The sequence below is a fragment of the Urocitellus parryii genome, chromosome 14 (assembly GCF_045843805.1).
Source record: "Urocitellus parryii isolate mUroPar1 chromosome 14, mUroPar1.hap1, whole genome shotgun sequence".
NCBI classification, from domain to species: Eukaryota; Metazoa; Chordata; class Mammalia; order Rodentia; family Sciuridae; genus Urocitellus; species Urocitellus parryii.
The window spans coordinates 52,612,459-52,638,353 of NC_135544.1; the positions used below are offsets into that span (position 1 = coordinate 52,612,459).

Here is a 25,895-nt window from a genome sequence, read left to right on the forward strand (position 1 = left end):
AGAAGAGCAGATGTCAAGACACTAACAAAGCTGGGCTTTCTTCAATTACTGCTTGTCTGCTGGTGGCCACGTTAGTACCATGCTAGTAAAGAGGTGGCTTCATTACAGCTGTGGACAACATATGCTATCCCTTATGAACGTCAGCCCAACCAATCATACTTTGAAACGAAGTTGAGTGAGACTTAGTCCAATGCTTGTTTTTTTTTTTTTTTTAAACTAGGGGTGCTCTACCACTGAGCAACAACATCCCCAGACTTTTTTTTTTTTTTTTTTGTATTTTGAGACACAGTTTTACTAAGTTGCTGAAGCTAGCCTTGAACTTGCTATCCTCCTGCCTTAGCCTCCTGAGTCACTGGGATTATAGATGTGGCCACCACTTGCATTTACTCGACGAGAAACAAGCTAATTTCGAGAAACAAGTTAATTTTTCAGGTTGAGAGGCCCCTGTTGCTCACTGGCTTTTAAGAATGCATGTTTCAAACAGCTTTGTGTTTAGAGCGAGACACGTCCCTGAACACACACTAGACTTGATTGCTGAAACCAGGTCAGTAGAAACCATTGAAGTTTATTGGCGGTCACAATGCTTACACTGTATGCAGCAAACACCCTTACAAGTCTATCCGCAACCTGATCACGCAAGAAAGGAGTCACCACACAGTCGCCAGAGGAAAAGGAAAAAAAAAAAAAAATCAACAGGTTTGTTTCTGGGGGTAGAGGAGAGAAATAAAAACAAAACCTAATTGATGAGTGTCCCATGGGCAAGAGCTGAACTAGAGATGTGAATAACTAGCAGCAATAATTGTGGAAAAAGTACAAGGCAAATAGCTTTCTCCATTAATTTTCCTCTGTAGGTTAATTTTTTATATTCAAAACATTTATTATGGTTTTCATTTTATAAAAATGTATATTTTCAAGGGGTGGGAAAATGTTAAATACTTCATGCTAGGTAGACCTTGTTATTAAGAACCCCTCCCCTGTCGTAACTTCCTCCAGTACATACATTCACGAGTGCAGGGTACATACATAAATATCCACACACACACACCCACACACACTGCCTCGAGGGCTGGGGAAGACAAAGTTATGGCCACACACAGTTAGGCCTCTGGTGGACTCACCCAGATTGCTCAACCAGAGAGCAACTGGCTCATTTACTTCTCTATGGTCTCTCCTTTATACAGAGACCAAGAACCCTAAAACACATAGTTAAATCCAACTTTTAAAAGCAAGAGGCATCTGTCTGAGGATGAGGGTAAGCAAAGTGGGAGAAAGGATGGTGATAAGAACACCAAACACTTTTAGCTGGAGTTATTTGTCACTGCAAGAGGTCAGGGGACCTAGGGCAGAATCCACAGTTAAACGGGAAGGACAGTGCTCTGGCATGGCTTAGAGTTCCTAATAACAAGGGTTAATACAGCAACAGGAAGTGATCATTTCTGGGGTAAGGAAAGGGCAATAAGAAAAAATATACATTTGGAATTTTTACTTTTTTTTTTTTTTTTTTTTTGCCTCTCTACACTGTGTCACTAAATATATCTCTGCACTTTCACACATCCTTGTCCAGTAAAGCTTCAGGCCACCAGAATACACATTTTCTTCACTCCCATACATAACCCCTCACATCAGCATTGGTGCACTAGACTCTGTAAAAATTTTTCAGTCACACTTTTTGTTTTTAAACTTGAGTCAATATAAACCTTGTTCAAAATGTTATGAAAAAATGTACATGTTTATACAAGGCAGGTTGTGGCAGGACACTGGGGGTTCTCCCCCATTGGGTGGCCCCAGCAGGAAGGGGCTGGAGTCTCAGATGTTTGTGTCTCTGTCTCCTCCCACCACCCTTCCCACCCAGTTGCCCAGGAACCAGCAGCGCCCTGCCCACTAGTGAGTGCACACACACCCCTATTCCCTGGGGAAGTAGCTAGTTGACCTTTGCCATTTTCCCCACACCCCTGGAGGAAGGAGCCAGGATCAGCCAGGCCCTTTCCCTTGCAATTGTTTGCCCCTCTGGGCCACACCAAAGGGATGCTGCTCTGTACAAGTAGAGTCCAAGGAGGTGTCAGCTCATCATATCATTGCTATTCACGCCGTAAGTGGAATTCTTCATCGAGTCGTTGACTTCCCGACGGAATGCTGACAGGTTCTGGGTGAACCTGAAGAAAGGATGCATGTGGGTTGGGGGAGGTGGTAGGGAAAAGTTTTTGCTTAAAAATACACACACACACACACACACACACACACACACACACACACACACACACACGACCGACAGCAGAGAAGTGGCTACTGAGAAGAAAAACAAAGGAATAGATAGATGGATTCTAGTTCTAGGTCAGTTAATCTCACTCTTAAAACTATAAGGGAAAGCTGGCCAAGTTTTGCCCCACTTTCTACCTGGCAATTTCATAGCAAGCTAGAGGTGGTCAAATCCGGGGACCTGAAATTCAGCATGACAGTATAAAAGGAGTATCAATCACAGGGGTGGTAAGTAACTCCTCACAAAGAGAGGGTGGTAAGAGGATGAAGCTATCTCATCTCTTAATTAATGCCAAGAGACCAGTGATACGGAGCTGGTATTTCCAATATGGCAATTGCTAACCACATGTTAGCCACATCTGTGGCCTGTGCAACTTATAACTGAATCAAATAGAATTTAAAATTCAGTTTTCCAGTCAGATTTTAGTTAATTTTAAATTAAGGGCTTCAAATACAGAGAATGGCCCTTGTTTCAATGATTTAAAATTTAACAGCTGCCCAGGTTTTCTTGGCAGGGTCCTCTGTGCTTACCTGTCTCTATTTTTTGTTAGAAGATTCCGCTCAATGCCTTCCATCAGGTTTTCAAAACACAGATGCATGGCTTGCTGCTTCTCTGGTGGCTGGCTGTTGACGATACTGTTCCTTAGGTCCGAAAAATACTGTGGGCAAGGAGTGAAACAGAAGGGAAGGGAAGATGGGGGAAAGGCAGATTAGCCTTTTGTTCACCTACAGAGTGGTGGAATAATGTTTTTAAAGAAGGAATGGAATACACTACCTACTAAAACTGGATACTTTAAAAAAAAAAAATTTTTTTTTAGTTGACATGTATGCCTATTTTATTTATTTATATGTGGTGCCGAGAATCGAACCCAGTGACTCAACAACATGCTTAAGCAAGCGCTCTACCACTGAGCCACCACCTCAGCCCCTGGATACTTTTTTTTTTTTTTTAATTCAGGATATTCTACTTAGAAAAATCATTAGTATTTTTTCTTTTTTTTTTTGTGATAATGGGGAGGGAACATTCTACTAGTGAGCTACACCCTCTTCTTTTTTTCTTAAAATTCTGATAGAAAGGGCCTTGCTAAGTTGCCCAGGTTGGCCTCGAGCTTCTGATCCTCCTGCCTAAGCCTCCTGGGCAGGTGGGATTACAGGAGTGTGCACAACTAAAAATCAGGAATTTTAAATTTCTAAAGTACCTTAAGCTGTTTTCTTTTATAGAAATCAAGCCCTATTTATTTATGGTGGAACTTGGGTTATCAAGTGCTCTGATATCCAGGTATATTCTTCCTTTAAAGGAGTCCTCTTACTACTTAGAGGAAATGAATTTTACCCTTTGAACTGCCACATGGACTACTTCTATCAGGCAAGCAGGAATAGGGTATGCTCAGTAAATGGCCCAAATTCCCTGTTTTGCCATACTTCTGGGATATTTCTATTAGTCTTTATTTATTTTTATTTTTTTTGCCGTACTAGGGAATTGAACCTAGAGTCTCATGCATGCTAGGCAAGCGTTCTACCACTGAGCTATATTTCCAGCCCCTTCTTTTGAGATGGGGTATCACTAAGTTGCCTAGACTGGCCTTAAACTTGTGATCCTCCTTAACCTCCTGAGTAGCGGAGATTGCAGGCATACACCACCATGCCTGCTTTCTATAAGCCTTTCCCATAGTGCCTGGGACAGCCAATGTATGTCACCACTGCCTCTGCCATCAGGAAGCTGGCTTTCCTACCTTTTCATTAAGTAGTATCAAGCCAAGCAGAGGTCGAGACATAGACCACTGATTCCTACAGTCTTCAAAGATGATGATGTTCAGCACCGTGGACAGCATCTGAAAATGAAAAATCAGGCAGTGACCTAGTATGTGGCTACCCAAAATAAGTTGATAGATCCCAAATAGAGGAGGGTATTAGGAAAAGCTTTTTGTACGTAGGGTAAACCAGACAAATATTTTGTGACGCTTAATTTCAGTCTTATTTCAAGGTAAGTTTTTCTTCATCTAAGATTTCCTGTTCTTTAAACTGACTTGATAATTTCATTTACAAATGGACCTTCCCAGTTTATTCTTGACTTGTGGGGACTGGGATGAAGTCAAGTAAACCAACTATAGTAGGTGAAACCACCTTACAGTATTGCTTCCCAGTACTGGTCTCAGACAGCTTTTTTGACATTTTGTGGATATGATGGAGTTGTGAATTATTTCATTGCTATTGAGGAACAGACAATGGTGAGAGAGTCTAAAACACTATTGGTTTAAATATATGAAAAATTCTACTAATCCCAGTTTCTCATCTATTTTAGCATTGTATTTCTGCAGGTTCCGTCAAATCTTGTTTTTGTTACAGACAAATAAAATATGGAGACATATGGTGCGATCTGTGTGGTCAGTTACTTTCTTGTTCTAGCTTTGCAAATGGAAGCATAAGCCAGAAAGAAGGTTGATTACTGCTAACTTACACTCAGTGTTCACCAATGGGCAGCAGTGCATGGGAAGAGGACAGTGCATGAAATAGGATCAAGACAAAGGGTTTGTGCCATTCAGAACAACAATTCAGAACCCGACTTTTTTTAGACTTTCTATATCCAATGATTATTTAGTAAATTCAAAATCCACTATAAATTTTAATTTTGGTTGGGGGGGATACTGGAGATTGAACTCCAGTGCTTTACCACTAAGCTACATCCCCTGCCTAATTTTTATTTTTTGAGACAGGGTCTTGCTAAGTTACTGGCCTCAGACTTGTGAACCTCCTGCCCCAGCCTCCTGAGTTTCTGGGATTACAGGCATGAGCATCCTGCTCCACTGATTTTAAGACATGAATTCTACCTTAGCAGTGTGAAACTGAGAGGTCAATTCATCATCTTGCTTGGCCTCCACTCTCTATTCTACTGTAGGACACTTTGTCACGGCTTCCTAACCTTTGGCAGCTTCCTTACCTGTTGGATCATCTCTGGATGCTGCTGCATGATGTGCAGAAAGCGGTCACTCTCCTGGTTCAGGGGTGTTGTTCTCTTCTTGGTGCTACGTGACAGCTGCTTGAAGAGGTATGTCACGATGTGGTCCAGGCAGGAGCAGCAGCCTGTGCATACCATGGTGTCTGGAGCCAAGCGGGCAGGGGGAAGAGAAGGATACTGAGCTATTGAAGGTGACTTGGGCAATAGGGATCACTCTTGACTAGATCCCAGAGAAGTACCCCATTAAGACTGGGCATGTGGTCATTTCAGCCAAAGCCCAACTCAGGATGTCTCTTGTTAACCTCTTACCCCATCATATTATCATACAGCAAGGCCCAACTTCTAAGTTTTTATTTTATTTTTATTTTTGAGACGACATTTAGTTAAATTGCTGAGGCTGGCCTTGAGCTTACAATCTTCCTGCCTTAGTCTCCCACAGACCTGGAATTACCGGTGTTTGCCACCATATCAAGTCCAATTTCTAAGTTTGATACTGAGTGTATGGTAATAATATTAATTAAATTACTGGCTCAATGTGTTATGAATATGTGTCTTCTGCTTTGTGAAAAAATCACAAATAGATTAGAAAGATGTATGTGTATTTTTAGATGTTTGTGGAATTTTCTTAAATTTTACTTTCAATTTAAAAAAATTACAACTAGTTTACATTCATCCAGCACTTCATTTGTGCCAAATACTGTGCTGAGTATAGTATTATCTCTATCCTCTCAAGAACTCTAGGATGTATGTGTCTATCTTACACACAAGAACAGCACAGTTTGGAGAGGTTGTGAAACTTGCTGAAAAATCACACAGTGCTAGTAACTGAAAACACTGTGATTAGAATCCAACAAGGCTGAGGTGTGGGCCTATGCCAAGTTACCTGGTGTAGAGGGTATGGCGTTAAAACCAACTTCATATAGCCTGTGGACATCTACATTTTTTAGAATGGAGTGTATTGTTATCTTTGAAGCATCTTGGGGAAAGCCAGCCTTTGTTGCCCCCCCCCCGCCCCGCGCCACCCCATATTCACTAAGGCTTGAGCCTGTGGGTATTCTACCAATGAGCTATAGCCCCAGCCCATTTAATGTCTTACTAAACTGTTGAGGCTAGCCTCAAAGTTGCAATCTTCCTGCCTCAGCCTCCCAAGTCACTGGGATTAAAGTTGTGCACCACTGTGCCCAACTCATCTGTTAATTTTTACCAAGGCAACATGATAGCACAACCTGTGGACTGAATGCTGACTAGGTGAAGCAAATGGGCTGAATGATAAATACTTCAAAGAGTAAATAAATCTCTGATTCCTGGAGTGCTGAGGTCCCTCTATTTTTTTCAGTACTAGGGATTGAACCCAGAGGCACTGAACCACTAAACTATATCCCCAGTCCTTTTTTTTTTTTTAGTTCTCGGCGGACACAACATCTTTGTTGGTATGTGGTACTGAGGATCGAACCCGGGCCGCACGCATGCCAGGCGAGCGTGCTAACGCTTGAGCCACATCCCCAGCCCTCCCCAGTCCTTTTTATTTTAAGGTAGTACCTCACTAAGTTAGTTAGGGCCTCACTAAATTGCTGAGGCTTGCCTTGAACTTGTGATCCTCCTGCATCAGATTCCCCAGCTGTTGGGATTACAGGTGTGTGACACTGTGCCCAGTGAGGTCCCTCTATTTTTCTTTCTTTTTTTTTTTTTAATATTTATTTTTTAGTTGTAGTTGGATACAATACCTTTATTTTAATTATTTATTTTTACATGGTGCTGAGGATTGAACCCAGGGCCTCACTTGTGCTCTACTGCTGAGCCACACTGCTGAGCCACAACCCCAGCTCGGTCCCTCTGTTTTTAAGAAGATATAAAATGGCCTTCCAAAGCAAGATCTGACACCTGACTGGACTGTCCTCCATATGGATAAGCTCCTGATGGAAGTAAATGTGTATAATAGAAATGGCCCAGACATACAGATAATTCACAATAGATAATCTAGAAGTCATTCTGTGTACATTTGTAATATAGCTTGATTATTCTGCAGTTTACTTAACCTTATTTCTGTTTTGCCCAGCCTAATATAAAAAAAAGTGTTTTATTCTCTAAAAACACACACATGCATATGTATACACATATACATAGAAACTTTGGAGAGGTAATGTAGAAACAAAACAGTCAATAGGAACTGTATGGACTATGGACTAGGATGGAAAAACTTATGCAGTTTCTACTGCCCTCAGGAAAGAGTCTAAACACACCCTAATATTACTAGAAGGGCCCTTCATGACATTCATTTTTGTACCTACTCAGAATTCAGCCTCACTTCATTCCTTACTCTTCTGCATTACTGTAGCTATCTGGAATTCCTGCCTTCTCCTTGCCAGCAGGGCTCATGGCTAGCAACTTGGGTAATACCTGTGCAGATTTGCTATGTATGCTTTTTTTTTGTACTGGGGATTGAATCCAAGGGTGCTCAATCATTGAGCCACATCCCCAGCCCTTATATGTATACATAAAATATATATTTTATGCAGAGACATGGTCTTGCTAAGTTGTTTAGGGCCTCTTTCAGTTACTAGGCTGGCTTTGAACTTGCAATCCTCCTGAGCTGCTCTGATTACAGGTGTGTGCCACTCACCCAGCCTGGTGGGTGCTTTGCTGTCAAGCCTTCAGCAGGTCTTCCCTGACCACATCTTCTCAAAGCCAGGAGTTTAGGTATTCTTCCTGAGGGCTTGTGGCACACTGCACTCACCTCACTGCAGTGTGTAAGTATAGTAAACAGGCAGATATCCATTTGTGTGCCTGTTTAATTCACTAGATACAAAGTTCTTTAAAGACAGGGTCTATATGTTGTTAATTATAGTATCCTTAGTATCTCACACAGTGCCTGGTATTTAGGAGGGGATCAATAAGAACTTGCTGCAAGAGAATGTGCTATGACTATCATACTTGGTTGTTGGGGTGTACTTCCTAAAACAATAATCCTTTGAACATTGGGGCAAGATTCTCTCCTTCTGTTAAGTGGTATAAGTCAGCCCACTGTGTTGCTTACCAAGTGCAGTAAGTCCTTCAGAAATGGAAGAGAGAATATACATAATAACATGAGGTTCCAGACTTGCAATAAAGTTCATATGGTCCTGGGTCAGGACTTCCAGTAGTGAGTAGTAAGACTGGCTGAGCTTGGGGTAATCCTATGGCAGAGGAGGAAGAAAATCATCCTAGTTAGTGTGGTCTTCAGCATGGAGGAAGCAAACCTTAAATAAAATAGTATTGTTCCTTTCACTTGGTTAAAAAAAAAAAAGTTTGTTAGCAGAAAGGGGTTAGCTTGTGGTTTCTTGGGAGAAACATTCAATCACAGTGTTAGGTTAAAAAAAAAAATGATGAGGGGCAGGATCCTATCAATGAATGAGGCTTAAGGCTTACCAGGAGATCACTGTGGGGAATAGAGAGAAGCAGCTTAATGAAGGTCTGTAGAGCGTTATCCAGGGCATCGTCTCCATAGAGACGGAAGACTCCAAAATTGACGTAACTCCCACTGAGAGCAGCCTTCAGCATAGAGAAGCAGATAGAGATGCCTTTGAGCTTTAGGGCATAAACTTGATCCTTTGGGACCTCTCCTAGTGTCAGGATGCGATTGCCTGAGTAGACATGTAAGATAAATATTTAATCAGCCACATTAGAATTAATATTTTTATGCCACCCTGACCCTCCTATTCCAAAGGTATACAAATTCCAGCAGGCCCATGCTAGCAACTGGCACTGTGATACATATGTATAAGGAACAAAGCACCCCTGGGGATGCTATCTTGACTATTTCCAGGGGCCTGTTGCTCTAAAGTACTTACCGTACATTGTTATCATCTTGCTGGTTTCTCGGAAAAGCAAGATGCCATTGGGAGAAGAGACATCAAACTGGAGTCGCTGGGATCTGAGCAGAGAATATACAGGGAGAAAGAGTCAAAAGTGTTTTCTTGGAAAACAGGGGTACATGAGGCTCTTACTGGAGTAGAATATACAGACAACTTGTCCCAAGGTGAGGATAACCAAGTTTGCTGAAGATATTTATACACTCATGTCGCTAATCTCCAGAAGCCCAACATACTGTATTCATGTTTCTGCTACTCAAATTGAAAAAATATTTTCAAGAAACAAACAGAGCTGGGTGGTATCTCAGTGTAGAATGCTTGCCTAGCATATGTGAAGCCCTGAGTTCCATCCTTTTGCACTGAAAAAGAAAAGCCAAAAAGCAAACAAGTTGGGTATAGTGGCGCATGCCAGTAATCCCAGCAATTTGGGAGGCTGAGGCAGGAGAATGTCAGTTTGAAGCCAGCTTCAGCAATTTAGTGAGACCCTGTTTCAAAATTAAAAAAGGGCTGGGGATGTTGCTCAGTGGTTGAGTGCCCCTGGGTTCAATCCCCCAGCACCAAAGCAAACAAAAAGAGGCAACATCTAAAATTACTCTTTGATAATTCCCAATTTCACTTGACATATAGCTCCTATTACAGCCCTTTAGACAATAATTTAATCACCCTTATAGCCTCAGTGACAATGAAGGGAGGGAGGGGTATATATATTGTTACCATTTTAGAAGAAGAAAAGATATAAAGGGACCTGGATTGCTCCAATAGAAGCTAGGCAGAAAAGGAAGATTTTTTTCCAACAATATTGTTTTGAATTCTTTGTTCTATTGTCAAATTTCTTTCTTTCTTTTTTTTAATGGGGTGGCGGTAGTGGTGATATTGGGGATTGAACCTAGGAGTGCTCTATCACTGAGTTACACCCCCATCCCCTTTTGAGACAGAGTCTCACTAAATTGCCCAGGCTGGCCTCAGCCTCTCTAGTAGCTGGGATTTGTCTGCTCTACGTGTGAGCATCTGACAAAGGTTGGTGAAGTCTCAAACCCAGGAGCCCTTCTTGACTCCCGCTGTCTCCATCAAATCCATGAAGATCTAGTTCTAAAATGTGCCCTGAATCCACCCACTGCCTATAGGGCCTCCCTGTTTCTACTCCTGCCTGCAGTGGTGCCCATTCTTTATACAGCAGCAGCTAGAACAACACCTTTAGATGATGTAATCAAGATCATTTTACAACCTTGCTTAAAATGCCCTAGAAGCTTCCCACCGCAATGAGAATCAATGCCAATTCCTCTACTGCTGTGTGGGACACAGGAAACTGGGCCTCTGCCTACTGGTTTGACTCTATCACAGCCTGCCTTTGCCAGGCTGTCATCACAGTGGCATTTGTCTGTCTCAGATCCCAGCAAACTCTGCCTCTCTTAGTACTCTGCAGTTGTGTTCTCAGTTTAGACCACCCCTTACCCTTGCAGGGCTACCAGAGTTGTCTCGTCATTGAGTCTCTAAGAGGCCTTCCTTGAGCTTCCTATTCCTTTCAATTTTTCTTTTTTCCCACAGCACTTAATCACAACCTGAAATTGTCTTCTTCTTTTCATTGCACTTAACAGTGAAGAAAGCAGAGATTCTGCCTAGCACAACAGATAAGGAAGTGGCCCGGCAGACACTAGGTACTCTCAAGTATCTATTTTATAAATAAATAATTATTTAAAATTTTTTTTTTGGAGGTACTGGGAATTGAACTCAAGGGTACTCTATGACAGCTATATCCCCAGATCTTTTTAAAATTATAGTTTGAGGACAAGGTCTTACTAGGTTGACAAGGCTGGCTTTGAACCTGTGATCTTCCTGCTCAGACTCCTGGGTGGCTGGAATTACAGGTGTGCACCGCTACACCCAGTTCTAAGGTAGTTTTGAAAATGAATTCTCTCAGAGTGCCAAGACAGATGTACATATACCTGAAATTCTAGCAAAGCTAAGGTGCTGGTCTTTCCTTTTTAACCATCCTTAAATTGTCGGGCAAATTTAAAATTTGGTGTTTTGGAAGTATTTCTTACTTTTCAACAAAAGCAAAACTTTATTTATCCCTCTTCAATTTGTCTAAATAAGCACTTTTCTAAAGAAGGTTATTTCATAACCTTCTCAACTATCTCTACTCTGAAATGTGCCAGACGTGACACCATTACCACATTAACTTTTGTATCTGTAGGCAGGGAAATCAGAATCTTGTTTGCCAAACTTCCTTCTCATAAGAATGGAAACCCTGAGACTAACAGGTGACTTATTTCCTGCAGGCAGCTATGGCTTTTTGTGGTTGATATTCTTCTTTCAAAGAAAAACAAACTTTTATGGGTTTTCAAGTTTGATAGCAGTGCCATCTTATCTCCCACAGTCTTCCCAAAGCATGAGATAAAGAAAATTCTCTCAGGGCTTTCTCAGCTAAAGAGTAGCTGTGCCCTTCTGATGTCTTCCACCTGTTTACCTGTTATGAACTAGTTCAGCCATCAGCTTGAGCACAGGTGTGGTGCAGGCTGGGTCATGGTACCAGAGCTCAATGGCCCGCTGAAGAATTGGCATGTAGGATGGGTATCTGTAAATGAGAAGCTGAGGAAGAATTTCTGAATCCAGAAAGATACAGAATTTTAAACAATTTGTCAGCACTAGCCAAGTATAAACTCAAATTATAGTCTACTACTTTCCTGTCTCTTGCTTGCTAACCTGGGAATCATTCTATCTAGAAAATGCTGAAGTGATTTTGTACTCTTTTAGCCTGTAAAGTGTATCTAATGATACACTTTAAATTATACAGTGCTTTTCTTTCTGCAAAGCACAGTGTATTTCATATTGTTGTTTACTCTTTACCACTGCTATGATGGGACAGGGGATAAACTATTTCCTTGTCATAATTATTTAAACAGAGGCACACAGATTTGAAATGATCTGTTTAAGATTATGAAGTAAAGTTAGACTTCCTAATACTAAAAACTGTTTTTCTTTTCTTCCTTTCATTTTTTTTCGGGGGTAGGGAGTACATGGAACCATCTCTCTTTTCTAAGAGTAATGGAGTTTACATGTAACAGTTCCATAGGAATTTATATATCTGGGCCCTATAAGAGAAACTGGGAAATGATCTCATTCATGTCCTAACCTCAGGCAACATTGTGTCATTAGACCACTTTGAAGTGGTAGCTTATAGGACATATGGCAGACCTTATGGGAAACTCCTCATCTTCTTGCCTCACCATGCCTCCCTTGCCAACCCCCGAACCCCCATAACTCCATCACCAAGTTATGCTCCAGTTGAGACTTGCATACTATAATTCTAGTTTGAGTTAGGATACATCCATTCAAACAGCATCATGAAGCTGGTCTTGGCATTGAAGGCGAAAGCTATCCCCCTCAGGTCTCTCACTAGGCCAACTAGAGTTCGCTGTAACAGAAGACAAAAATGTAAAAATAGAAGAAAAGCCAAACAATGGGGGATTTCACACACCTTGTAATCAAATTCTTCCTTCTAGTTCAACAGATATTTACTGAATATTTTGAATCACTTTCCTCCATGCTAGAATGAGATCTTTTCACTTGAAAAATGAGTTCTGGAAAGCTTGTTATTGTGTAGAGAATCCTCATATGAAAATCCAAAGTAGGAAATGCTCAAAAATCCAAAACTTTTTTGAGTGATATGAAACAAATGAATTTTGTATTTAGACTTGGGTCCCATCCCCAAGATATCTCATTATGTGTATGCAAATATTAAAAAAAAAAGTAAAAAAATATGAAACACTTCTGGTTTAAGTACTTCAGATAAGGGACATACAAGCTGTCTAAGAAAACAGGATGGTCTGTGGCTCAGTATAGCAAAAATCAAGGCTGGTAAGTTTTAAAGATATTAAAATGATAAATTTAAGGGGGAAAAAAAAAAGCCATTCCAAAAGAATGGGGTGGGGGGAAGGCCCACAGAAGAAAAGACAGAAGAGCCACATATCCTAAAGGTTTGTGAACTCAAATGCAGACCCTACCAGAAGGAAGATAAGGGGAATTTACAAAGTACCTTCTCTTTGGTTGGGGTCTGGAAGTAAGACTATTATGTCAAACCTTGGGGCTGTAAATCACTGTACTCTCCTCTGACAGAGACATGGCTTTGAAGAGGCCAAATAACTTGCCAGTGCTCATACTGCTAGGTGGTAGGAAGGCCCATCTTAGGACTCACAAGCATGCACCAAGATGTCAAACCCAATACTCCATTAACAAAATTTCTACTGGGGGGGGGGTTCTATTGGGATTAAGATTGCTTTTAAACTCCAACAGTTATCAATATGCTCAAGAAGGTAGAACATATGGGGATCCTTGCTCTTTTGGCAAAAATTACCACACTTTTTTGAATAGAGTGCTTTAAGCATATGGTTCTATTTCTGAGCTGATACCAGGAGCTCAATTTTCTAGACTAAAACATGGTCAGTCTAAAAGACTTGTTCCATGGGACATGAAAAAGATGTGTCTGATTGCTGTAGTCCATTGTCAAGGAGGTTCTTGTGGGTAATTTTTACTTGCTTTTAATGGAACTAATATGATGGGAAAAGACCTGATATTCACTGATCCCCCTAAGTTAAGTCCTTGATACTGGTTAATACTGTAGCCTAAGTCACCAATATGTTCCACACTTACCCTCATCTTTTAGAATCATACTCATCAGACTCCAAAAACACAAGGACAAAGGGTAGAGAGTTGGACAAAGTGATGTTGCTAACTAGCCTGCTGATGTGAAGATGGAAAACTATGATACTTAAAGACAAAAAAGGAGAACTTTACAAAATCAGGTAAAGCCTTGCAATACCCTATCTGGTGGTTCTCCTACTCAGCTACGGTGCTGTTAGGAGTGCAGTAGAAAGCATTACATATATTAACATCCTGGTATCTTATGATTTGAGCAGTAAGTTACCTCTAGGTCAGGAGAGCAGGTGTGTGTGAAGTAAAAAGATGAGGAAAGCAATAATCAATGAATGACAATTCTGAGAGCCAGATATTAACAACTAAAAGTAACTTAAGATCCGTACACATAGAAATTCGAAGCAGGAATCTTAACAGAAATGAGAAATTATAAAAAACTTATCATCATATGTATATAAAAATTTTTAAAAACCCTTGTGTATTCTGAAGATTTGTTTCACAACAAGGTAGAACGACTTAACACTATTAAACTATATACATAAAATAGTCAAGATGGTAAAGTTCATATAGTTTTACCACAATTAGAAATAAATGTGGAATAATATGCTAAGAGGCACTGATAGTTTTATATATTGATTATTCCAGGAAAGAAGGGTTGCAAATAAGTCAGAACTGAGTAACTCTAAAGAAAATTACATGAAAACAAAGATGAGAGTGGAAAGGAATAAAGTGGAATAGAGTAGAAATGAATAAAATATAAACCACGTAGAATGTGTAAAACAGAACTATGTTTTGTTTTTTGCAAAGACTAATAAGACTGCAAAATCTCAGTCAGGACTGATCCAGAAAAGCAGTGGTAGTGGACCCCTGTAATCCCCAAACAATTCAGGGGTCTGAGGCAGGAGGATCACAAGTTCAAAGCCAGCCCCAACAATTTAGCAAGGCCCTAAACAACTTAGTGAGAACCTGTCTCAAAATGGGGGGGGGGGGGAAGGGGGAGGTGGGCTGGGAATGTCGCTCAATGGTAAGTGGTTCAATTCTTGGTACCCCCCCCTCCAAAAAAAAACTTTCTATGAGCAGTATCAAAAATGAAAAGGGGACATAATTAAATATATAGCAGTGACCGAAAAGTCAGGAAGTATATCTGAAAATGCACATTAAAAAAACCTTAAGAGTTGATTCAGAATAAATATACTTTAATGCAAAATATTAGACTTTAATAAATCTCTATTAATTCTTCAATTTCACAATCCCAAAAGATTAAGTCTAGTGCTAACTAGTGGGTAGTATAAGGATGAGCACTATTCTGGCAGTGCTTGCTAGCCTGGGCTCTCTCAAGGACCGTGTTCCACCAGAAGCTGATTAGCTGGTGGGTGTCGGACTCACCTTTGCCTCTTGCTCATTGAAAGTGTTAGTGCTGAACATCTGGGCCACAGCCTCAAATGCTGCTGTGAGTGGTAACATGAACTGCTCATACTGATCTTCATCCTCTCCTGAAAGAGAAACAACCCCATGAGTTACCCTGATTCCAAACAATCCAAGCTGCATGTGCCTGAGAAATAAGCCGGGATGAAAGAATAGTAGGCCCCAGAGTAATTCCAAGGGTCCCGTCATCCTAATAGAGTTCACAGTAATTTAAGAACAAATTTGGAAACTAGAAAACAACAAACTTTCTAGTGCAGGGATCGCCTAAGTTTTTGAGGTTGAGTCTCAGTATCAGAGATACAGGTATGTGTATTAGGTACGATGTGACTTAGCCTTCAGTAAGAATTAAGAGACAGTTAAGAAAGGACAATGGCTGGTATGAGAACTAGGCAAGACTCAAACCTGAAAGAGGTACTTGGGAAGCTTTCTTCATGCTTACTTAGTAATTTTTCATAAACCTAGATTGCATAATGTCATTTTAGTAGGATTAAATTCAAATAGCTTAAAATTAGAATAACCACTGAGCTTCAGTTATTAGTTGACCCCAAATTACTTTTATCACCATCAGTGCTGCAGAGATGATCAAACCCTCCTGGTTCATATGTGCTGGAAACCTGAACAGTAAAGTAAACCCTTTGCTGAACATCTCTATTGGGTTTGCACCTCAACTTGGGGGTGGGGGGGAGGAGGTATCTGGCCAATAGGATGCACAATTCTCTTATTTTACAGATGAGAATTTTATAGCCATAAGCATATCAGAAACTTTGGGAATATGCTGTATTCTCTTCCAGTTATAGGGACTATGCCAGCATGATGTGTTCTTGGTGAAATTTGACTGTTATTCCAGATGATTTTGCTATTACTGAAACAACAGAGAAGATTTCCCCCACATACAGTTTTCTGTTCTCAAATAAAAATTTAAACAGTGCCAGATTAATTCATGAGCCTCAGGATTTATTGCAGTACCTAAATCCACCATGAGGAGACGCCCAAGTGCTGTGTAGAAGGTAGTCCGACACCGCATGTCAGTCAGGTTGGACTGATTGTTAATACCCAAAAATGAAAAGTGCTCGCTCTATTGAAAAAAAGAAAACACGTTAAAAAGGTGAAAACATGGGTTAGAGGCAGAATGCAAGCCAGTAATTTGAGAATTACTGAGCCCTTTTAGGCTAATGGCTCCATGGTCATTCCTTAAGGATATAAGGGTATTTTTCTTTTCTTTTTAAAATTATTGTGGTTGTTACCTGCTAACAACTTATTTCAGGTATAAATGTAGCAGGTGATGTCAATATAACTCAGGTCACCCTGATCTCAAAAAGCAGCTCTGATGCTTGGAATTGTAATCTGGCAGTGTGATGGGAGTGGGAACAGCCTGTGCTGTGGTGGCAGCCAGGACCTCAGCTTGACCTCTCCTTCATGTGTGTGGACGATGGAGAGAGGATGGAAGAGGGGCTCGAATCACTCACCGTGTGATTGTTCAGCATGAACTGTACCGCACTAAGCTTCACTAACTTCCTTACACTACTGTACGTAAAGACAAAGTCAAGGAAAGTGTGAAGCCAACCAAGAATCTTTAAGATGGAAAAAAAAAAAACCCTTGGATTAAGTATGGTTTACCCAAACATCTATTTTTCCAATCCACTTGAGTATACCATTGCCAAGTGGAAAAAAAATTGTTCTCTTCTAAGCAGTATTTAACTGATCAATAAGAGAACAGTCATATTAAACACCTATCTGTAAGGAAATTGATAAAACCCAGCAGTTTCTTGTATGAATTATGAATATCCTAGAGCAGCTTTCTGGATGGGGGGTTCCAAGAGAGAATTTAACTTGAGCCCTAAACTCTTGCCTAAGGTAACCACAGTGTATCAAGAATAAGCTCCTCTCCTATTCAGAATGACACCAGCTGTGTACAACCTTTGGGAGAACTGAGGAGAAAAATAGCTCAAATACTTTTATAGTATTTACTGTTCTTGTAGACCCATGGTTGTGAAAAGCTCACTGAGAGCAATTCAAACTTTATAGTTGCAAAGGTTAACATCGTCAGGATGCTTCCACCAATCAGCTGGGAACTTTTATTCTGGATTCTGTGTGGGTACTGCTTTAATTTCAGGAAAATGGAGGATACCCAAGTATATACTATAGTTAATGAAAGCAGCAACAGCAGGAGGCCATAATTTCCAAGACTAGCATGTCATACTTTTTGCTGTGCACAGAAGCCAGCTTAGAAAAGGATATCCAATGGACAGGTCATTGAGAAGCTGTAGTGTCTTAGAGGTGATTGGTTCACAACGGCCCCAGTACTTCAAGTTGGTGATGCTGGAGGACAAAAACAAAAAAAAAAAGCAAGAGACACTTGATTTGCCTGGTCTCCTTGAAGGCTGGGAGAAGAAGAATATCATCCATCAAGTCACCACACATCTGCATCACCAATTCACAGACATCACGACCACAAAAAAAAAATGGGTATAAAATCTCCGTACTTACATTTGGTTGACTAGAAAAATTATCCTTCAGATAATCTTCACTACTTGGTTCCAAAGCTACACTGGCCCATACCCAGGCCCTTGGAATTCTGGGGCACTCCAGGGCTGATTTCTGCAGCAAGGGTAAGAGATTTCTGCGGCAGTGATAACATGCAGACGTATGCAATTCTGCACCTGCACCATCCACTGTCAGCTGCAGAATTCTAGTAGCCCTTGCTTCTGGATTCTTGGCTGGCAGAGTCCTTTAGACCCCCTTTGCTTTTTCCATCTTAAATTATTAACCAGCTCATGGATATGAGTGTTTAGGGCTGGGATAGTTGGAAGGAGGCAAAACATCACTTTGCACACAGCCCTGGGTAATATATTTGGCTCCTAGTGTGCGCTTTGATAAATTGAGCTCCTAAAGAGGGGAAAATGTAACTAAAGGGGCATAACTTAAACAAAAAAAAAAAAAAAACAAAAAAAGGGCCAATCAGGAGCGCCAACTTTGAAGACAATTCAAATAATAGCACCAGATTTTGGAGATTTAAGACCCTCAGTGGGTATGATGCTTCCTGACAGGAGTAAGCCCATCTGAAAGTGGGGCTCTCCCCTGGGGGCATAACTAATGGAAATCAGCATCAGAAAGTGATGCCTGCTCTGGGCATCCTGGTTAGCTCAGGGATCAGGTGAGAGGTCAAGCACCAGTCACTGGGGAAGGAGAGCCATTTTGCTAATGCCATGACAAGGTTTCACCTGTGATCCCAGAGGCTAAAGAGAAGATTCTGTACAAGCCTGGAATGCTCTGGGGCCGGGCCATATCTCTAAGCACAGCTTGTCACACACTCAAAGGCACAATTTTCTGACGCAAACGATCAATGCTGTAATACCCAGGCACTGGCAGCACAATGCCCAGATCACATTGTACAGTTGCAACAGGACTGCAAGGGCCTCTTGCTGAGGGCAAGCTGAAACACTTACATTTTTCCTATGAAGACGCTTAGGACCATGGTCTCATCATTCAAGCCGAGAACTTCTGAGAGTCGGCGGTAGAGCTGGTGTCATGTAAAGGAAAACAAAGTAACCAGAGAATATTAGAACAATCACATACCTGGACTGTTTTTGTACATATTCAGGGAGTAAGATGTGGGAAGAAAATTGAAAACAATCCTGTGAACCCCTGTTGAAGGGATGAGCCAGTTTCTAAGTATTACAAAATACTGGATAGATGCTGAGCTCTCTTATTGGTCCCCTTCAATCCTGAAATCACAAAAACTCTGCCAAAACCTTTTGCTGTTCTGAACATTAATTCATGTATAGAGACTAAGAATTGCCAATTTGGGGAAGAACAACAGATGTTTTGACTAGCCATTTGTTAAGCATATGGAATTCAGGAGGAATAGACCCAATTCCTCAATAAGTCTCCAGAATTCTACACACTAAGAGAAAACATTTGTAGTTTCCCACTACATAAAATCTGGAGACTGTATCTCAACAGTTTCTCTCAATCAGCAATTTCATGTGTGAGAAGTGAGAACTAAATGGAGCCAATTGTAAGTCTGTTACCTTTGAGGATTTCTGCACCTGGTCCCCAATGTAGATCTTACGAAACTGTTCAAAAAAGCTCAGCATGGCCAATTCCAGCTTCTCGTTACCCGCCTGAGCCAAGCGAGAATCTGTTAGGTTCATCAGCTGGAGCACCCTAGAGGAAGAGGAGCAATGATTCTCAACAGCAGGATAGCCTCATCACCCTACACACCCCAACCTACCCTGAAACAGCCAAACATACCTCCTCTTCTCCTTATCTAGCCTATCTGAAAGGCATTCTCTGCAGGTTGTAAGCTTGGGTGAGGGAAAAAACAGTCTCCATTTCTTGCCCCACAGGAACCACAACTAAGGAATGAGTAGTGAGATGTTTGTCACTGAGATCTTGGATAGGGGTAGAACTGAGAATCAGCTTAAAAACTATGGAACACACTGGCATGACGGGTCATGGTATTTCCTAAAATTTCTGAGATTGGATAGAACAATTTTATGAGCTCCATTCATCTATACAAATGAGGGACTAGCCCAAGGTTCTCAATCTTTTCTCTCAGAGACACGAAGGAGATAAAGATATGTGAAACATAATGTTCATAGCACTTCCAGGGACAAGGACAAACAGCAGATGTGCACCCGTGTTTTTGTCTCTTTTGCCTACAATGCTCTCTTCCCAAAAAAGCATAATGCAATGCAAGTGAAAGAATATTGAATGAATAGGCATGATGTTACTTTAAGTGAGTCATCTGACATTTTCGTGTGAGAACAGGCAGCAAACTATTTGTTACATATCATAAGTAAATTAGACTCAGTCATTGTGTTGCAACACTTGAGCTAAGAAATATAAGACACCATCTAAACTAAATTTATATATCATGATACACACAGTACCAGAGTAGACTGCAAAATCAGAAAGGCATTAAATTTCATTCTTCTTCTTCTTCTTTTTTTTTTTTTTTTTTTTGCGGTACTGGGGATTGAACCCAGAGTCTAGCACATGCTAGGGGAATGCTCTGCTCTGTTATATCTCAGTCCTTTAAAACTTTTTATTTTGACCCTCGCCATCCTCCTGCCTCAGTTACATGAGGAGCTGGGATTACAGGTGTGTGCCACCACACTTGATCATTCTCATTTCATCTTTGCTCAGTTCTTCAAAGAACGCCAATGGACAATACCACGGAGACTCTTGTTAGGATTAAGGCAGCTAAGGCAAATGGGCATAGAAAGAGACAAGAAGGGAATTTCAGAGGAATAAGAATTATAGATTGAGGGTATAGCTCAGCCTTGGGTTCAATCCACAGCACTGCAAATAAAAAATAAAAGTTGCCCAAGAGCTCAATGTGACTAACGAGGTTTAACTAGGCTATCCATAAATTTATTAAAAAGGAAAAGAATTTATAGATTGAGATGTCCGGGGACAAGTAAAGTCTACGGCATCAGGTTAAAGTGTGTGCATCCCTAAAGAGAACATCTGAAGGTTTAGAACTCTTTACAGTAGTAACCTCTGAAAGGTCACAAAGTCGTTCACAACAGTAGAAAGACATTTTCGGTCCTTTTTGCTTATAATCTCATGAGTGTGTAGCAGGCTTCCCAGAGGCTACAGGCCACGTGAGACACACAGACTGAGTGCAGAAGTAGGTATGAGAATCCAGCTGAATTCCACCATGCAGACATGAAAAAGATTTGCAAATTGGGGCTGGGGATGTGGCTAAAGTGGTAACGCGCTCGCCTGGCATGCGCAGGGCGCTGGGTTCAATCTTCAGTACCACATAAAAATAAAATAAAAATGTTGTGTCTGCCGAAAACTAAAAAGTAATATTAAAAAGATTAAAAAAAAAAAAGATTTGCAAACATGTAAACAACACTGCTCTTCTCATTAATTTTTTTGAAAAATAGTTTTCTTCATAAAAATAAACAATGTTAGCATTTAATGGACTCATTAGTGTTTTACAATAAATTAATATACATATTGTTTTAAACCCCAACTGCTCTTCTGGAGACCTCAATGCCTTTTTTTCTTTAAGAGGGTAAGGTAGGTCTAAGATCAACATGTTGGAGAACATCTGCCTTAAAAAAATTGTGCCTTTTATTTCTGCTATGTAAACTTTCAGAAATCACTAGTTATGTGCCATCTTTCTTTTCTTTGACTTCGAAAAGTTTTCAGTAAGTTCTAATGTTCATTAAAAGGTTTTTAATAAAATGAAGATTACACAGATACAAAATAACTTGAAAAAAAATTTTTTTTCTTTTGGTAATGGAGATTGAACCCAAGGGTGCTTTTCCACCAAGCTACACCCCAGCTTTTATTCTGGAGACAGGGTTGCTGAGGCTGGCCTCAAACTTGCAATCCTCCTACCTCAGCCTCCTGAGTTGCCCAGATTACAGGTATGTGCCAACACACTGGCAAAATAACTTGATGAATGGATATATGGCTGAGAGATAGATCTGAAAAGTCTGTAGTTCTATAATTTTACCATTGGTGACATTTGAGAAACCAGTTTCCCTTGTAACTTGTGTTGGCATGGCAAAAGCAGCCTACATTCCACTAACGCTGAGACATGATCCTTAAACAGAAATAATGGTTACTCCCACATTAATTTTCCTAATTCTGTCCCCATCATTTCCTGCTGAATTATTGCTGAAATGTTTTTTGAAAAGTTTGTAGGCAGAGCTCTCACTGCACTTATGAAGGCTGGAAGCTGGAGCTGCAGGAGGCCTGTTTTCATGGTGTTCTGCTTCCTAAGACTGGTCTGTAAATGAACGTCAACAGGGCATCCAAAGTGGCTGGGGAGTGGTCTTACCGACACACAAGCTCGCCATCCATAGCATCTTGCTCGTCAGTGCTGGCAAAAGAAACCCGGCCACCTATCACAGCTCCGATGATGTACACCAGCCACGTCAGCCTCCCTGTGGCAGGAGGAAGCCTCATCAGTGACCCCTCCAGGGATAATTTCACCAAGACACTCTTCATTAGGAGCTTCCTTAATCTTAAGGAAACTCTGGTGAAGTCATAACGTCTTACTTTCCTTGCACATGATGGCTATTCCCTTGCTCTAGTAAGAGTGATGCCAAGGGGGAAATTCACCAGATAATCAATGTTTCCATGTAGACAAGGTCATTACTTTTAGAATGCAGCAATTCTTTAGAGTTAAAAGCCCTCACTGCAGGTGTGATTTTAGTTACTTTTCCCTTGTCCCCTGTGATATTCATTCATTCACAAATACTCTCCTGTGTACATGGAAGTAACCTGAGGATGAAGAATGGGGGTGGGGTTGCAAAGGAGGGTGGCATGCAGTTAAGGGTTCTGATAGCATCTCCTCAGGGGTCTAGAACCCTTCTGTACAATATACTCACCCTCTTGCACTGCAATGTCCATTGGGCTGGCGCTGGCGCTCTGCAGCAGCTCCTGGTAGGACTGGGCCGACTGGTCAAACAACTGTACGAGGAGCGCACATGTCTTCTCATACTCACAACGCCCAATGGTGGACAGCTGGTCCAACTGCTGCTGGACCAGACCTGTATCCTCCAGGGGATCTTCCAGGCCATCTCTACTCCCAAGGGGTAAAAGGAAGGATGCTCTCTTAAAATATGCCTATTGAATTCTGCAATGCAGCAGTTCTCTTTCTCCTTAAATTAGCCATCATTTCCTATCATAGAGGACAACATTACTTTTTCCTAAGGAAGGATATTTAAATTTTTTTTTAATTGTAGATGAACACGGTATCTTTATTTACTTATTTTTATGTGGTGCTGAGGATCAAACCCAGTGCCTCACACATTTGAGTCACATGCTCTACCACTGAGCCCCAGCTCCAGCCCCAAGGAAGGATATTTTAAAAGAAAGAAGGCAGAGGCCTTTTGCTCTGGCATGTTTCCCTTAGGTATACTATATTTGTTAGCAGTAAATCTTCCCACCTGAATTCCTATCCCTTAATAATTTGTCTGCCGTGAACCTGGCATCCTTATCTTCTCACCTCTCTGAGCGCTTTTAGTTTAGCCTTTCACTTGTTGCTAATTACAATAAACGTTGGGACTATAAGTACACAGTCTTTTATGTGAGGCTATTGTGGTCAGATGTGTTTAGGATTTCAGAAATTTTCAGATTTGAGGAAGGCAATATGATGCTTTTCCCATGTATTATAAAGCCCTTGATGGGCCCTGTGGCTTATTAGACTTAATATTCCCATAGCAAATGTATGAATATTGTGAACAGTCATGTTAAACAGGCTTAAAAATATAAGTCTATAAATGGTCTAATAACTCATATCACATTTTGCCACCAAGTGATTTTTGGTACCAAACTGTTGAGAAAATTTAGCTTTGCATCTTCTTGGATTTCAGAGAATTGCACCTGAGGAAAAATGGATCTGTTTGAGGTCTTGCCTTATCTACTGGCTCTTAGATTTTAACACCTTGTTCTATGGTGTGCTGCTATTGTTCCACCTTAGTATGTTTGGTGGTGGCAGCAGCAGCAGCACAATCACAGCTGACTGTGTTTGCAATGTCCCACACACCAGGCCAGGTTATATTAATTTAATCCTTGTAAGAACCTTATAAGGTAGGCCTATTATTATTTGTGTTTTATAATAATGCAATGAAGAAAGTTGATCAAGAGCACACTGCTATTACCTGACTCCTTGGGCCCACTTCTCTACCTTAACACTGTCTCCTGGAAACCTGCTGCATACAGCAATGTTTTCCAGTGAACTTCATGAATATTCTGATTTTGAAATGACTCAAATTGCAGTTAAAACTTTAACTCAAATGCTCTTGATTTTGAGGAAATTAAGAATGTGACTTTAAAAAAAAGACATATCAGACATTCAGAGTCCCAAAACAAAGACAACTTCATTTAATACGGGTCATTTTTAAAAGAACCTGACATTTCTTTAACTACAGGTTTCTGATCCAGTTTATAGTCAATGTAGACAGAAACCCTGTGTTAATATACTGCAATCAGTGATAGCTGCCTTGAATTCTTTTGTCTTTGAGTAAGCTCTGAAGTCAGAGTTGATGACTGGACTTATTTCTTTAGGAGTAAACATTAAGCACCATAACTTACATATTAAGGATTCTTATCACCTATGTTCTATAAATTTCTCACATTTGAAGAAAACCAGTGGCAAGAACAAACATACATTTGTATGCTTTGTATTCAAAGACATTTCTATAGACAGTGAAAAGGTGGACAGAAACAGGATGTTTAAAAGAAAGACTATTCTTTCAGACTTTATGCTGCTAGACTGACAAGGAGGGATAACTATAAACAGTACTGGCACTGATGGAACTCATGTCAAGTCCCCCTTTGCCAAGTGGGTGTGTATAATGGGTTATTTCCTTACCTTAGTATGATGTGCACAGATTCCAACCGGGAAGTGATGTAGGCTTTTGTGACCTCAGGAGTATATGTTTCCAGCATGTGGGGCTCTGTGGCTTTGACGTATGGCACAGAGGCTGCCAGCCGCTGCCACAGGCTCAGGAGATAGTGCACACTATTTGGGGCAAATTCCCAGTGCTAAGGACAACCAAAGGAGCAGAAGGCATATTTTTCATTTCTGTATACATAGTCCCAGACCACTTGTCACAAATGAAAGACTTTTTTTTTTTTTTTTTTTAAATTACTGGGGATTGAATCCAGGAGCACTCTACCACTGAGCTACATCCCCAACCATTTTAATTTTTATATTTTGAGACAAGATCTAAGTTGCCCAGGCTGGCCTTGTTTTATGATCCTCCCAAGCTGCTGGGATTACAGGTGTAAGCCACCATGTCCAGCCAGGATAAAGACGTTTTTAAAAAGAGGATAAGATTTTATGGGCTTTGTTCTATGTGTGGCAACTAGTTTAAAGTTATTAGTATTTTTAGAGGGTAAGCATCTAATGAGAAGACAGTTCTATACTGGCTATGTAAACTTAACCCACAAAGAAAGCCCTCTGTGTTTCTCAGTTATTAGTATGCATGAGAATCACCTAGAGAACTTGTCAGACATAGGGATGTCAAGGCTCCATCTTGGACCTAGGGAATTGAAAACTATGGGGGGCGGGGTGTGTGAGACTCAAGCACCAGTATTCTTCATCAAGCTCCCAAGTGATTCTGATGCAATATTGTTCGAGACCCACAAATCTATTTTAAAAGACCAAAAAAGAGAGGCTACTAACTTTTTATTCTTTGGTCTAGCCCCCTGTTCTATTTTGTCTTTTTCAGAGAGGTTGAGAGGTTAAAAGGGAGTTTCCTCTGTTTTCAATCTGAATACTATATTTGTAATTTCCACATGATTCTTTAATCATATCCCTTACATTTTTTTTTTTGGGGGGGGGGTTGTGATGGGGATCACACCGAGAACCTTGCAAGCGAATCTAGTGTTCTGCCATGGAGCTACATCCACAGCCCCCTTCCTGCACTTTTTTTGAAAAAAAATTATTATTTTTTTAAAAAACTTTTTTTTTTGGTTTAGGAATCTTTATTTATTTATTCATTCATTCATTTATTTATTCATTTACTTACTTATATGTGGTGCTGAGAATTGAATCCAGTGCCTCACACATGCCAGGCAAGCAAGCGCTCTACCACTGAGCCATAACCCAAGCCCCTCCCTGCACTTTTGTAAACTTAAAAGACGAAGCTACAACAGGAACTACTTTGCAGGGTAACTTATAACCTTTGCCAAGGTAAGAGGTATCCTTAAAAGATCAAAATCAATAAGCAAGAGAAGAGATTCCAATGTTTAAGAAGAAACACAAAAGCAATCCAAGA

The 25,895-nt window shown here is 40.6% G+C and overlaps 1 protein-coding gene across 1 annotated transcript in view; it reads right to left on the bottom strand.

Moving 5' to 3' along the window:
- Positions 1-545: 545 nt before the first annotated feature.
- Positions 546-25,895, bottom strand: part of Xpo7 (exportin 7) — an 82,991-nt gene continuing 57,641 nt past the window's right edge. Inside the window, exons 11-28 of the mRNA XM_026397476.2 lie at positions 24,485-24,657; positions 22,497-22,690; positions 21,944-22,049; positions 19,170-19,305; positions 18,585-18,658; positions 17,377-17,457; positions 16,605-16,668; positions 16,105-16,213; positions 15,100-15,206; positions 12,387-12,475; positions 11,528-11,635; positions 9,040-9,122; positions 8,618-8,832; positions 8,247-8,385; positions 5,195-5,355; positions 3,990-4,088; positions 2,788-2,915; positions 546-2,153 (exon numbers count right to left, since the gene is read on the bottom strand). Of these exons, the coding sequence (XP_026253261.1) occupies positions 2,060-2,153; positions 2,788-2,915; positions 3,990-4,088; positions 5,195-5,355; positions 8,247-8,385; positions 8,618-8,832; positions 9,040-9,122; positions 11,528-11,635; positions 12,387-12,475; positions 15,100-15,206; positions 16,105-16,213; positions 16,605-16,668; positions 17,377-17,457; positions 18,585-18,658; positions 19,170-19,305; positions 21,944-22,049; positions 22,497-22,690; positions 24,485-24,657 (2,160 nt within the window). The 3' untranslated portion in view covers positions 546-2,059. The remainder of the gene's footprint in view (positions 2,154-2,787; positions 2,916-3,989; positions 4,089-5,194; positions 5,356-8,246; positions 8,386-8,617; positions 8,833-9,039; positions 9,123-11,527; positions 11,636-12,386; positions 12,476-15,099; positions 15,207-16,104; positions 16,214-16,604; positions 16,669-17,376; positions 17,458-18,584; positions 18,659-19,169; positions 19,306-21,943; positions 22,050-22,496; positions 22,691-24,484; positions 24,658-25,895) is intronic.